The sequence below is a fragment of the Hippocampus guttulatus genome, chromosome 21 (assembly GCF_054856545.1).
Source record: "Hippocampus guttulatus isolate MCC_2025c chromosome 21, RoL_Hgut_1.0, whole genome shotgun sequence".
NCBI lineage: Eukaryota > Metazoa > Chordata > Actinopteri > Syngnathiformes > Syngnathidae > Hippocampus > Hippocampus guttulatus.
This window is the reverse complement of record NC_141281.1, coordinates 3216753-3232764: the sequence shown is the minus strand read 5'-3', so window position 1 is coordinate 3232764 and position 16012 is coordinate 3216753. Positions and strand designations below refer to the sequence as shown.

General features: G+C 45.2%; 1 protein-coding gene across 2 annotated transcripts in view; it reads right to left on the bottom strand.

Moving 5' to 3' along the window:
• The window catches only part of zfhx4 (zinc finger homeobox 4), a 73662-nt gene that overhangs the window by 10410 nt on the left and 47240 nt on the right, over window positions 1–16012 (bottom strand). For both annotated transcript variants that reach the window (XM_086101564.1, XM_086101565.1), the window contains exons 7-10: window positions 6960–7058; window positions 1151–1284; window positions 358–558; window positions 38–155 (exon numbers count right to left, since the gene is read on the bottom strand). In XM_086101564.1, the coding sequence (XP_085957690.1) occupies window positions 38–155; window positions 358–558; window positions 1151–1284; window positions 6960–7058 (552 nt within the window). The remainder of the gene's footprint in view (window positions 1–37; window positions 156–357; window positions 559–1150; window positions 1285–6959; window positions 7059–16012) is intronic.

Sequence of the window (16012 nt, the reverse complement as noted above, 5' to 3'; positions counted from 1 at the left end):
TATCAACATACAGTGTTTGAAGTAAATGCTCGTCTACCTTTTGATTTTCCAGACGGATCAAGAGAGACCGAAGCATCGATTGAAGGCAGTCCCTTGTCTAGTCCAGTTTGGGGATGAACGGTACTATTTAAGCCGGTCGTATCAGGCCCAACAACCTATTGAGACCAAACAGTTTCGCATTCATGACAAGAGCTTCAAATTCAACAGCGTTATACGACAAGGTGGGTCACCTCCAATGGGTGACTCTGAGGACAATAGTCTCAAAGGCAAATGTTGCGTCAAACTTTTGTAATCACTGTCGCTGTGATGGAATGATTTCAGATAATTACAGACAAGGACGCGCGCAACTTTACATACCGTCATAATGAGCTTTTCTACACAGTCAGGTGCCACACTGTGAAGGTGGGTGAGATGCAGCTGCAGGTGAATCTTGTTGCTGAGGACATCCTGACATAGTGGGCAGCGGATCACTGGCTGCATGGAATGTTGTGACATCACATGGAGCTGCATTCGATTGGCATCTTTACTGCTGAAGTTGCAATAGGGACACTGTTGAACCTGGAACCAAAATGTCAGTGGGCCGAGTTACATTTGGATGTCATCCAGCCAGACAAACCAATTAATAACGCCAGATTTTCAAGATTCAGATCTTTTGCCCTGCCAGGGCTGAAATGCCCATGCACCTGGGACACAAAATCTCTTGATGGCTCTCTTACATAAATGTAGGATTACCATGTTTCGAATCATTCATTTAGGTCAACTCATTCCACTTCATTTTGCCGAAAACATAACTGGCCAAAAGGTTGAATCAGGAGATTATAAAGGACAACGTTGTGTACTATTTCAAGCTACGTCCCCAGGCGCTCATTACAGGGAGTACGCAGGACATAGCCGCCTCTCTACCACCTGTCTTAATAGAATCCATTTCTCAAATGACAAAGTCCTCCATTCTTATAGGACCCAAGCGGGCGAATACTTCATCATCTAATTTAAAAACAGATCTAATTTAAAGAGATGCAAAATAGGGAGCAGCGGGGACGCAGCCTCAACAAGCGTGCAGGTATTCCGTTGAAGAGCATGATGACAGAAAAAGATTCACTAGTACGGTTCCTCTTGTGTTGCGCAACTGAAAGAGTCTGCAAACCAGTACCTGTTCAACGGTAGAGGTCCTCGCTTCGACAGATTTGGGTCTTTTGGGCGGGCTTTCGATTTGTTGATCGGGCTGGAGTGAATGTTTCACTGCTGTGGTTTGTCCAGTTGATTCTTTGGATGTGGCATTCATTCCTTAAGTGGAGAAGAGAAGACTATTTATTTGGGAAAAAAAAAAAACATAACTTCTAAAAACATAAGTCATGAAACCGAGCTTGAACTTTTTTTGAAAACATATAAACAAAACCAAATACTATTCTAAAATATTTTGTTCTGTTTGTTTTTCTTTTTACAGAAAGCAATGATACTTCAACCACGATGTGGTCATGTATTGGAGATACAGTACAGACACTTTTCAAGGAAACATATCACTTTAAAGCTTTGACACCGACACAACCTAAGTCTGCAGGCACGGGTCGCATCCCTCATGCACACCCACTAACACACACACTTCCTGCCCTAAGGCGATGTGAAATGGAAGAAACTCGGGCAGGCTCATTATCACAGCACGACATACATTAAATGTTATGGTAATATTATACACTTCATTAGATCATATACATTTCCCCAGCTGCTTCAACTATGCCTCTGTCTGCACGAGATGCAACATTTTCGAGGGAGCGGGGTGGGGGGGGTCTGTCACGGCTGGTGTTACAGTAGTGTTTGTGTCGATTTGTACGTGCATGTGTAAGTGTGTGTGTGGCGATAACAAACAGCACCCAGTGTGGGGAGATCGGCCTCTGGTCGTATTTAGTGATAAATCTTTCATTAGCTTCATCCTCACATTCAGGCACTGCAGCTCGACACAGCCGGCGCAAAACAAAGGCCAGGCAACAGAAAAGTCTCCCAGCCACCCCATCCCGCCCCCGCCACCTCAAGTCATCATCCACCAACCCCTCCCTCGCCCGGTCACTCAAGGCAATATGCGAGCCTCACTCTTGCGAATCAGCGCTTCACGCTAGCTGCACAAAGGGGAAAAAAGAGGGAAATCAAAGCTCTGATACATGGTGAGGCGGTAGAAGAGAGAGAGAGAGAGAGAGAGAAAAAAATTTGTATTTCATATTATTCTGTGGCTCATGTTTTTATTGGGCGCATATCAATTCCTCTGGCCCGTTCATGCATTTTAATTCTGTTGCATTAAGTAGGCGTTCCACTTATTTTATTTGTAATCCCCTATATCTGGAGTCTGAAATATTGGCCTGTCAAGGGAAGTGACAAGAGAGAAGCAGGGAGGCAGAAAAGGGGGTGGGGGGGGGGGGGGGGGACACAAGGGCACAATGTGAATTTCCAAGAACATCCAAAAATTGGACCGCGGCTCAGAATAGCAAGGTAATCTTGTCTCACGCCGCTTGCCACTGCCCCTGCAGGGCGTACATGTGTGTTGGTGTGTTAGCGCGCGTGCACATGATGTCTTCCACGACAGGCCTCTGACACTTTATTGCAGCCATCATATAAGCTGACCTTTCTGCTCTCGGTCGCCCCACCTCCCCTATTCATTATGACCCATTCTAATTTCAACTTTCAATTTTTGCCTCCGTCTTTCACTCAATTTGCAACTAAATTGCATCCTTGCGAAGGGAGATGAGGTGATTGTCGGACAAGAGGCTGCAAACACATTTACATAGCGGATGGGAGCGAGCCCACACATCACCATTGATTACTGTCATAGTGAACGCAAATATACGTTTGGGTCATGGCTGCACGCCCGGTTGTGTGTCTGTCTTTTCGATGCAGATTTGTCTTGGTGCTTTCATCAAGCGAAACAGTTAGGCTAACCTTGAATGCCGAGAGAGCTGTTCTCTCTGTGGCCACTTAGGAGATTTAAATGGCCAGCCCTGCCAGCGCATAATGAAGCTGTTTGGAGAAATGCCTTCTAAGGTCGAGTGTCCTTCAAACATACCTGAAACCCAATTTTGCACAATAGGGTAAAAGCACAATTCAAATATTATCTATGATTTTATGAGAGAAAATCAAACATCCATTTGCTGGATTTTATTAATTTTTTTAATACACCAAAGGTCTGCATGGATAGCGAGAATCATTAAAAAAAATAATCACGGGAGTGAGTAGGATGCAGAAGAAAATGGCAACCACCCCCCTCGTTTTTCCTTTGTCTGGGTGAGTCTGCATCCTACACTTAATGACGCTGCCCTTTTTCCATCCTCCTTCTTCTTTGCCTTCCCACCTTCCCTCCATCCTCATGTGGACTCCACCAGCTGCAGCCCAGTGAAGCGGCGGGGCCGAATAAACCTGACACCCCGTAACTACTGCCCCCCCCCCCCCACCCTCCTACGCTCCTCTACCAATGACAAATGTCTGCATGCAGCAGGACCTGGCTTGATTAGATAAATCAAAAGGAGATTTATGACACTCCCACCCCCCACCCCCTTTTTTGCATTTCAGTGGGGAGAGCACAGCACACTCGCAACCCATCTTTATTTGCAACTGTCAGTGGTGTTTAGGGCGTCACGGACGCGCACTTCCAAGTAAGTGCCGTCTCAGATGGAGAGAAGTAAAGAGCAGTGGTGGTTGAGAGAAAGAAAGCGAATCTGGGGATAGAGAAGCATGCAAGCTTGTCTTTTCAATAAAATGTCATGTGGACTTAGTACAACAAACAAGATAGGCTCTCATAAAGTCTATTATATCATCAGTAACTACAACATTTGTTATGGATCTGTGCGATCCAATGCAAGGGTCCCCAAATGTGAATGCTATCTCACACAGAAAGGGGATAATTGGAGTTGTCCATTTCAAATTTTTAGTGTTTGACAAATGTTACATTTTGGGCCCCAATTCCATTTAGAGCTCTTTTGATCTTTGACTTGGGAGAGATCCATTTATGTCATTTAAACCAATAAAAGAGCTGCATGACAAATGTTAATAATGAATGACACAACGGGAATATTAATTTATCAATACGTTCTTCATTGTGGTCGGCAAAGCTGTGCAAATGCACTCTATCGTACGGAGAGCATCTTATCCCGTTCGTGCAGTTCGTGCAACCATATCAGTTGCACCTCTCTTTATGATGCTCTCTGACAGAGGCGTGAAAAGAGAGCAATGTTGTCATCGTAAAAGCTCGTTTCTATTAAGGATGAAATTTGGTTGTGTGCCTAATTTTCATCACAAAAAGGGTTTGTTTGTTTTTTATCCACTTTGACCTTCAATTAGCAATTAGCAATCAACAAGCCATTCCAGACAATTTCATGAAAATACGAACGGCTCCACAATTTAAGCAGAAGCAGGTTGGGTGGCGGCAGCTTGGATTTAGTATTCAATTTAGCACCGCTGAGTCCTGGCAGACTGGCTAAGGATATGAAGCAGTAAATCTATGATGGCGGGGGAGCCAGCCAAAATGGGCCAGGGAGAGTTGGTTGACATGATTTACTTGTCTCTTGGTCTGAGGTTACACATTAGGCTGACCCCCGGTCACTTGATAACATTACAACAACACACTCTGAACCCCAAACTCCCACCAAAGCACTCAGCGGGTTACACAAGGAGAGAGAGAGGGAGAGAATGTTTAGAAGCAACTGTCTTGCCATTTCTGTGTGTTTTTAATGATTTGCCCTCTTTTCTATCGCAGTTGCATCTGATAAGAGAGATGAATACAACCAGGGCCTTGTCACATTTGACAAATGGGCTGTGACGCACAACAAACTGGGGGGGGGGGGGGCATTCATGGAAGAATAGCTGCAGGCCTGTAATTAAACATGCTAATATCTTTAATATATTTTAATCACATCTTGGAGAGATTGCAAACAAGTGGAGCCCTCATCTCAAATTTGCAAGATGAATGCAAATTAAACAAAAAAATAAAAGATGTGCGGATTATGGAATACATCAAATCTAATCTGGTCGTGCGCAGTTTCCCCCTGTTATCTGCGCAATAATCCAAACTTGCCTGCTTTTAATAAATTTGACTGTGGGAGCAATGAGTAATAGCTCTGCTAATTTGAAGCAGGTAGATATCTGCAAATTTCCTTGGACCGCGTGACAGGCTCATTTCCATGCCGGGGCCTTTTGTTTAGTTGGTTATTTATAAGAAGTAGGCCCCTGAGCCATGGTGACATGCGCCGTCTACACATACAACACAAAGCTATCTGGAAGTAATCCACATCAGGGACATTTGCATGGAGAATGTAACATGGATTATAATTAATCTAAAGTGACATGGGATTTAAAAAGACAATGTAAATGAAGCTAGGGAAAAGCTCACTCTGCCTTTGCTTGCTCCACCCCCCCTCCTCATATCGCCCCCTTTTTTTTTTCACCATCTCCCGCTTCCCCTCTGCATCCGTATACCCCCTCCTTTGTTTAAAGCGTCTCGGAGATGAAGTGCGCAAAGCAGCAGACTGCTCACTTGGCCACACTGTAATCCCTCCCCTCCATAGGGAATCACACATACCATACACACATCTGAAGCACGCCGCAGACTGGAGGCTGAGGAAGGACTCGCTAAATTGGACTACAGTAGTTCAAGTTGGGAAAGGAAAGGACAAATATAGCTAGCTAGGTAGATAGCACGCCTTAAAGTTGCAGCAAGCTAGACATTGTTGCACCTTTGGGTCTATTTTTATTTTATTTTTTTTGCATGAATGCAGTGGTGTTGAATGACATTCGCGGTCATATAGGCTGGTGAACGCATGGAGTCGCTCAGATAGGACTGTCAGAGAGATTGAGCTGAAAGATGACGAGCCAAACTAATAGGCCCCGTCCTCACTCGGCTCACCTTCTGCCTCATTGAGCCGCACATTACGGAACAAGGTATGGCATGCTCGGATGCAGGAGACGGGCAGGGAAAGGTGTGTGTGTGTGGTGGTGGGGGAGGGTTACTTTGAGATGGATGGAGGCCAGGTGTTGGAAGGTGTCTGCATGTTTAAGGTGGGAGAGGAAGAGGAAGACATTAGTGGAGAGAAAGCGAATGGGGGAAATCCACGTGATGAAATGGAGCCATGTGATATTCATCCCCAGCAGTGGATTTCCATCTCATACATAAATGACTGCATGAATTCTTATTGGGGTGAATCACATCTAAGAAAGGCAGGGCTACCCTGACCACTGAGGCCCTCAAAATTGACCCCCCCCCCCCCCCCACCCCCAACCAACAGCCCCCACCGGCCCAAATGTGGATATTGTTGCTCCAAGTCATTCTTGGAAACCAATGACTATTTCTCTGCTACTTCATGTCCACACTAACACCCAGTGACGGTGTTACATGTTGACCAGCAATTAAAGGATGGATTCAGACACAGAAATAAAATGAAGGGATGGACGGGGTTGGGGGGTGGGGGCGAATTTAAAGCTTTCAAAGATGCAATATTAGAAAAACATACACAGCAGCCACCTCACCCATCCCCCCGTCTAATCCTGAGTTTATGAAAAATTAATATGTCATCGGAGCGGGCACAAGAACGAGAAAAGATTAATGCAAGGCGCTTATAAATTACAAGCAAGCAAACTGATTTGATTAAAAAATAATCTGGGGCCTGGACATTGCCTTGTAATAACCACAACCCGTCGCTCTCTTTTTCTCTCCGTTTTCCTCTTTCCCTTCTCTCTTTTCCTTCTCCCCTTTTCCTCTCTCTCACTCTCGCTTTCTGACAGATGGGAACGATTAAAGCAGGTCACATGGAGGCTAGTCAGCGGTGTTCACATGTTACGCACACATGTTTAAAATGTATTGCCGAGAGAAAGAGAGTGGTCCTTCGCTTGGCAAAGATGGGGTGCTTTGAGCGAAGAGGTGCGTTTGTAAGTGTGTGTGCGCGCGGGTGTGCGGCGCGCGCGCGCGCGTATGTGTGAGTACTGACGGTCAGTTCTTTTGCTGTCAGTCAAGTCTCGATCAGTGAGGTTGGATGCGGGCCTGGAAGAAGAGCCTGGAGGTCTCTCGCCATCCTCCGCGGTCTCCTCTGAAAAAGCAACAAAGGAAAGACTCAATGAGCCAAGACGCTCTGCAGATTGAAGAAACGGCACTGAAACTGACAGGAAGCGGACACACCGAATGATGCATTTACATGCGCTACAAACAAGTATCGTCGAAAGCAACCTAAGTCAAGTTGACTCGCTGCACAATACATAGCAGCTGAAAAAACATGTTAACCTGTGTCCTGTTATATAAAGCCCCGTCGTGCCACTTCCGGAGGTCAAACATAAAAAAAATAATAATAATCCATCCATGGCCCGAAGGAAGGGACATTTTAAAATGTGACTTGAAAAGAATCATCAGACTGACCTTCCCGTCACCTTTCACCTCTATTTGTGTTTTACCGTTCTTCAGATTTGAAAAATGGTTAGCATGAAATTCTATTTTGCTTGATTGAAATACAACATATGCTAGTTACGCGACCACTGCGTTTTGAACAACGTCAAAGTTAAAATGTTGCAGACGAGTCATGCATGCACACGCGTGATGGGAATTCATATGCATGCGTGTGCACCCTCATATTGTATATGCACACGCAGGCTCACTACTATTAGCAGATTAGCCTAGCCATCTCTGAGAGTTCAGCCCCTTGTTTGATAATTCTGTGTATCTGCAGTGTTCTGCCACTGGATTAAAGCCTGTGTGTGTGTGTGTGTGTGTGTGCGCGTGTGTGTGTGTGTGTCGCCAGCACAAGCTAACACTAATCCTAGCCGAGCTCCAGCGCTCCCTTTCATCCAGCCATCATTTGTCTCCGGCTGGGCTGATGTCACTTTGTAATGAATTTTGAGCAGTCTGAGAGAGGCCAGATAACCAGGCATGCGGGCGTGCTCGCACAAACACACACATGCGCGTGCACAAACACACGCACAGACGCGCACATGCATGTGTGCATCTCCACATCCAGAGCCCTCCTCTATTTCAGAGCTAGCAAATGAATAAAAATCCCAAAGTGAAACACTTGCAATCAGGCGTCAAATTACACAAACTCAAAAACACACACACACTCACACACACACACGCACACACACAAAACCAAATTCAGACAAAGAGCAAAAGCGCTAACACTGTCATGTCTTCTTAATGTGTGTTTGAGGGGTGTAGGGAAAGTATGGTAAATGGCTCCTTTCACTGTAAACCTCCTTACTCAACCGGAGTCTGACAATAGTTTGTGTGTGTGTGTGTGTATGTGTCCCTAATACAAGAATAAAAATGTTGTTGTTACGACTGGGAGTCACTTATTATTATTACTACTTTTATTACTATTTTGGCTTTTTTCTCTCTCTGTAGGAAATTGAACCCCCCCCCCAATTTGCCATCTCAACACAACTTGTATTATAATAATAATAATAATAATACATTTTATTTATAAGCGCCTTTCAAGACACCCAAGGACACTTTACAATAACAAAAACAATAAAACACAATACAGGTTGAGCAGCGTATTGTCTTCTAATGTTGCATAACGATCACTTTGGCATTTGAATGACGAGCACGGGGTTGTCTTACGTACGCGCCCCGCTTTTGGAAACATGATATCATTCCTACTTTTCAATACAACAACACAGGCAATAATGGACAAATGTATACAAATTGAGAGGATGTGAAAGAGAACTATTGTTCTAAGACCAATATTTTAGTTATTGCACATGCACGTGAGTCCTGTGGGCATTTGTTTCACGAATATGAACATTTCACTCGAACGTCTGTCCTTGCATGCATTTGTGTGTGTTTGTTTACAAGGAAGAGGATGAGTGAAAGAGAGACTAGAGGACTGCTGATCATGTTTTATTATTTTATATTTGAGTGACGGCCAAGTGAGTCCCGACCTCAGGAACAGCAATTTTAACTGCTGTTGCTGGTGCGTCCATCTTTTGCATTTTAATTCCCCCCCAAACCGCGCCCCCTTTTTTTTTTTTTTAGGCAAGAGAAAGTTTTCAGTGCCACTATAAATGTTTGAGTTGTTTTACAAAAATTGTCACAAAGGGAAAAAAAATATTCCTAGCAATCCAAATAAACATGATGGAAACATATTTTATTTACAATTATATTGAGATACAACATGATTATGTTTGTGATAAAAATGGAATATTGTGTCATTCACCTTACAATCCCCAGTAGGGGTCTTAACAGAAACCTCTAGGGGGCACTCTACCTGTAAGGGGCACGAGAGACAGTGAAAAGAGAAGAGGAAGGAGCGGGGAAAATATGAGAGCAAAGCAAAGAGGAGGCGGGCGATCATCTGGGCTTCATCAGTGTTTCTTTTTCCCCCTCACTCCTTTACCCCCCACATCCCCCAATCCTTCTTCACATCGGTTAGATCAGTGGCAAGTGTGTGTGTGTGTGTGTGTGTGCACGCACATGCATACGGGAATGCGTTTCCACACTGAAGACATTCCCAGACGAGCTCTCTCAATACATCAGCCCAGTGTCTGCCCTCTGACTGACCCTGACAGTTACACACCACATGATGGTGTAGATGCACACGACTGTGTGTGTGTGTGTGTGTGTGCGCGTGTGCGTGTGTGTGTGTGTGTAAACCATTGATCAAGTGAGTGAGACAGTGACTGCATGTGTTTGCATGTGAGCTGTCAAGTGCAAGTGTTGTGTGTGTGTGTGTGTGTGTGTGTGTGTGTGTGTGTGTGTGTGTGTGTGTGTGTGTGTGTGTGTGTGTGTGCGTGTTGATGAGAAAGGGCAGTGATCAAGTTAATGGCAACCAGAGCAAAACTTTCACAGGCACCTTCCATCGCCTTGTGCACACGCATGGACACACACGCACACACTCCCACAGGCACATGTATACACACGGAAATACACGCACGCGCGCGCACACACACAGTGGGTCAGGCAGTGGGTGTGATTTGGGGTTTTGGCAGCCTGGCGAGATCCTCCTTTGATGTGGTTCGCTCTGAACATTAAAGCAGGCCGGTGAGCTCGGTTCTAACCGCACACCCCGGGTCCGATTACCCCGGGCGACCAACGGCAGCCTATATTTAACTGTTTGGAGAGGATGAAGAATTAAGTGAATCTTGATCAACTACACACCCAAGTTAATGTGGTTTTACATTTAGCCATTAATTGGAAGCACCGGCCGTGGCCATGAATAAATCAGAAATCCACAAGGGCAATGTTTGGGCACCTTCAAACACAAAGATTTTCTGCTTGTTGTCCACGCACAAATTGTATGAGCGTTTAAGTATATACTCCTTTTATAGTGTGCAGACAAGGCAATTACGTTACCAGACTTCTGCTCGGATAATTTACGCTTCACAGATAGAAAATGCGATCACATTTCATCTTCCTGCAGAGGAAGGGAGGTTAACGTATTTTGTTTCCCCATACCGGCATACCGGCGTATGACCGAAATAATCTTCAAAAGCAACATTTAGCTAACTTCATCTTGATGTATTAGTTTAAGATTGCTAGTACGGTACCGTGACAAGTAAAAATGATGCATGACGATGGACGGCAAGAAAGAGATGTTTGCAAAGAAAATAAAAGAATGGACATATGGGAGATGGATGCAATGGAGGTTGTATAGTCTGTGTGTGTGTGTGTGTGTCCTCTGTCTGTATAATGACCTGCTCTGAGACCACTCGCTCCCCCTAAGGGCCCATAACCACCATGTCGGGTCATTATGTGCCCAGTGGAGGACTCGGTCGCACAGCACAACCACCACAGAGAAATAACACACCAACAAAACTGGACTCTGAGATTCCAAAATGGTAGAATTCATTAGCGGGGGGCCATGCTGCCACTAATTTGCTTCTTTAGGGTCTCAGATAGTGCTCATTAAAGGGGAAAACAAGGAAAATATATACGTGTGTGTGTGTGTGTGTGTGTGTGTGTATGATGAGCTATAAAAAAAGAAAAATAACCATACTTATATCTATATCTGATGCATCCAAGTTGGGTTTTTTTTTTACATTACATGAATATGAACACGAATCAAACTGTACTCCGAGCTGCAGCCAAAGAACTTGATGCTGCATTATTATAGGTATGAAACAGGAAATGGGGGGAAAATAATGGTGCATTGTTAATGGCCTGAATTGAAAAAAATGTTTTTGTTTTGTTTTTAAATCTATAAAGAAGGCAATTTGGACACAGCTCAAGACGTCATACAGTTAAAGAGTGTGCCCATGTAGCAAGGTGACAATTGGCGTGAATCAGGAGTTGCCTTACACATTATTCCTACCTCAATGCCAATTGTAAAACAATAACAACGAGTCGATGGCAATGTGTGTACAGCATGTGGAGGGGCTGCAGCCTTAACATCCACAACCGTCATGTCTCCCGCACTTCGCGCCCATGTTGATGTCGATTTCTTTTTTTTCTTCAACTCTGGTCATGTCCCTTGTGAGAGTGTCGGCGAGTGAGAGTGCATGAAGGCAAAGGGGGCCCTGTGACGTCACATTTGTGTGCCGCGCGCACAAGCTTTGAAACACTAGACTGTCCCACACAGACACTCAAGTATACGCGCGCGCGCACATGTACACACAAGGAGTCAAGGGCCAGTGGTAATGCTGCCAGAGTCATAACCTTATAGACTTACTGATCGCCTTCCCTCCTGTTCTCTAGCCCTCAAATCTTTATTTACCCAACTCTCCCCTCTTGGCACCCCCACCCCCGGCCCATTCTCCCTGTACACCCCCCCGCCCCCAAATTTCAGCGCGTTTAACAAGCATTCAGATCTTAACCAGATGTTGTTAATGTAGCATGTCTAAAATACTAAACATCAACCCAGCAGAATGGGGCTGCAGCTCCTGCACAACAGGGCCTGGGAATAACACACACACACGTGCACACACGCACACACACACACACACACACACACACAGGCCCACATTTACACCCATGCACGGAACGCTGCATGTATTTCATGCGGCGTTCCACATCCCACATGCTAACATGTAAACACACGCGTTTCCATCCACACGCTCAAATCCACCCACACCCGACCGACTATTTATTGCTAAAAACGCAGCAGAGAATATTACAACAGCAAAAAAAATTGTGTTTAGTTTTCAGTGGACCGGGAGCGTCAGACAATAGCATTTTCACAATTAACACACTCCTGGTGTGACTGTCGATGACGGAATACGCTGAAAAATGACTTTAGTGTGGAGAGTGGAAAAAAAAAAACATGCTCGTATCAGCAGCTTCAAATTTGCTTTGTTGTTGTCAATTACGACTTCCTGAGACAGCAAATGCTATTTCATTTTCTCTCAAATTGCCCACTCTGCTTTCTTGCGGGCAACGAACAAAACACGTATTAGTGCTCTGGAAAAAAAAAGAAAGAAAGAAAGAAAGAAAAAGCATTTGAATAAACATGACCTAGATTAAAGGCTCGCCTCCACAGACAGAAGCTGTCGATGCTCGTTAAACGAGGGGGAGGTTCATTTTCAGTTCTGCACGGATGAGATGGTCACGGGTATGATTTTTGAATGCCAAATACAAAAGAGGGGACAACAATGGGGCTTGGAAAGCTGCAACACCTGGTCTCGAACAACCGTGCTCGCGCACCTTCCGTACACCTCGGCAAACATAAACACCTGTGTCTTACGCAAGCGCCATATTGCATTTCGGCAGCCTTGATCACCCGAGGCAGAAGTGCAAGAAGTGTTGAGGCGGCACGACAAGCTCACCGGGAGATTTTGGCATCATCTGGAGAAGAGAATTCCTCTCCTCTGTTTCATCTCTTGCTCTATTCCTTTTTATTTCCCGCTTTTTTATGATACCTGGGCGCAATATTTATTCGCCCCCTCCCGATTAGAAACATCTGGTCGACAAGGCAGTCCGCACAGCAGTGGCCGTCGCGCACACGCAGGCATGCACAGTGAGGTGGCACACGCAGCGGAAATATCACACACGCTCACCAGGTTGACCCTGTCGGGTCCAGGGGATGGCGGGATGGAGGGAGGAAAAGAGGGGGCGAGGAGGGGGGGGGGGGGTCGTGAGTACGAAACGGCAACAAAAACACACAGCTGAGGGTTAATGGCGCTCCCCGTCTCTGTGAGAAGAATTCCTTCTCTCCTATTACCAGCACTTATCTGCAGACATTGCCTTGTGTCGCGGCTCTCCTCCTCAAATAGACACACGCACGCACGATCATGCACAGTGAGCGTCCGAGATCGATAAATGATCCTAATGAAGAAAGCAGCTGTTTCTCGGCATACCTGCCCGACTCTATCAGCCCGACAAGATCTCGCCGCCGTCCTTCTCTCTCTTCATCCATCTATCCATCTATCCTCCACGTTTGATCTTTTCACACAGCTAGCCATCCGCATACATCCCATTTGTCCCTCCATTTATTCCTCCTATCTGAACATCCATCGCTACATCGGTTAACAGCCCTACCAGCAAGGCAGATATCGTTTGTAATTGCCCGGAGTGGCCCTTGTCATGTAGCCGGGGTTTATTTCTTCTTCCCAGACCAAATACCAGGCCAAGAGGGGGAAATCTAATTGAAATAAAAAAATTTAAAAAGCCAAGCTTTCAAATGGGCCGGTGATGGCAGGAGACAAATAGATTTGGTTGGAAAAGATGCCTCATTGTTTTAGCGATAGAGAAACTCTGCTTTCAGAGCTTTCGGCAGACAACAATTTAATGATGTGTGACAGTCAGACAAAAAGTATGTAATTGTCAGAATGATAAATGGAAGTAACATTGAAAAAGAATGCATTCATGTCATGGCAACATTCCTTCATGATGGGCGCTACCATTTAACAATTTCATACTCATGTGACATGGCACTTCCCCTTATAGAGGAGGGCGAAAAATGTCTTGTGTTACCATGTGCTCTTTAGTGCAGTGTGACTTTTCAAACATATCTCCAGGCAGAAATATTCATTAGGTTGCTCAGAAAACCGAAATGACCACATGGAACCTGTAATGCACATGTGGCATCTTGCAAAACACACACACACACACACACACACACACACACACACACACACACACACACACACACACACACACACACACACACACACACACACACACACACACACACACACATATAGACAGAGAGTGGGGGCAAACGCCCCGGAGATGGTATTCCCAGATGCTTATAAAGTCGGAGTGTTGGCTTTCCTTCGACCGTCTCAAAAACATGCAAAAAATGTCCATTTCATTACTAGCTAAACAATGTCATATGGGCCCCCACCGGCCCTAATAGAGGCAGACAAAGACAGAGCAGCACACATATGCTTCGAATAAATCAGATTAACCGGGGAGCGGGGCTGAGGAGGGGAGGAGAAGGAGGGAGTGAAAGAGGGGAAGAAAGGGAGACGCCGCCAGACACTTCGAGGATTGACAATATTCCCATTTCTTGCTACCTCTCTCCCCTTCACCCGCAACCCTGACTTTCCTTTCCTACTCACCCCCCCCCCCCCCCCTTACCTCCCCTTCCCGCCTCCTCCAGCGGGATCTGTTTTAGATTTGAGCCAGAGCTTCAGCAATATCTCTCCCTTATCTCTGCTAGCCGTCAGAAAACAGAAAGCTCCATGTTTCCATGCATTAGACTCCCAGTTCCTGACATGCCACTTGAAAATCCCCACAGCACCTCAAAATGGCACAGCCAAAAAGTGCGACGCTATGATTTCATCAAACCAAAGGCAGGTTAGCGGCTTGCATCCCAGATGACTTTTTTTTTTTTTGCCTTGGTCAGATCGGGGAATGCGGTGACATTATCTATTATTGCTGCTAGTATTGCGACTACTCTTATTATTATAATAGGCTTCTGCATCAATTCGCCGCATATTCTGAGAATAAAGCGCCTCAAACATAAATGCCTTCCAGGCAAAAATAACAAAAATATTGTTCTTCATAGAAACATGTCAGTTTTGTTGCCGCCCTTCATTATTATGACACATGTATCTTGCACAGATGTTTGTTTGTTCAGTTCCATAATAATAAATTCAACGATGGAGCATGTTGTGGCAACAAATGCCACTTGAACATCCTACAAATTAGATCATGTTTTTCCGGCTCGACCAGCATCCTAATAATTATAATCACAATTTGAGCGCTTCCAAGACGCGCTGTTCTTGATTTCCCTCCAATTTGCACTTTCGATGACAGGACATGGAATTATTGACACCCACTGAAGTTTGAACAAAAACGTGGGAAAACTAGTGGTGGGGTGTATATTCCAAGAAAAAAAAATCTATATTCAAATGACTCTTTCTATTGATTCAGAATTAAGCCTTAATTACAAGTGGGCTTGGAGATTCAAACTAAGCTGTCACGATTGCGGGAAAGGAGATCGTAGAGCGTTATTGATACACTTGAACAGCGGTGGTCGCCCAGACATTGATTACGACATTTTGCTGTGCCTTTGGCATGCTTGGAAGATTTAAATGAACAGGCAATTGAAGAAATACACGCACACACACACACTTAAGCAAACTACACAGGATAATTAACCTTCATTGGGGAAAAGTCAGAGCTGGCTTATCCGCAAACTGAACTGTGTGTGTTGTTTATGTACGTGTGTATGTGTGTGTGTGTGTGTGTGTGTGTGTGTGCCTGCGCACATGCCCATCAGGTGTAATTACATTATTAGGTGAGGAGCTGATTAACTTCGGGTGGTGCTGCAGGAGGGGAAAAATAAATAGGTTGTGATTTGTGTGCGTGTGCATGCGTGCGTGTGTGTATCCGGGTGCCCATTTATTGGTGGCTCAGGTGCTCGTGGCGTCTTTTAGCGGCAGTGGCAGTGTACGTCCCCACGGGGCTAATCAGGTATCTGATACCTTTTGTTTTGGGAGCTCATTGATGGATGAAATCTTTATCTGGGCTATTGATCAGGGAAGGGTTGCGCGGGTCCTAAACCGTCTGTCTCGCAGCCTGCCTGCTCCGGCTCTAACAAGATTGCCGGGGCCGAGTATATCAGTTAACATTTAATCAATGGCAGCTTAAGACACTGGGGCACTCGGAGAG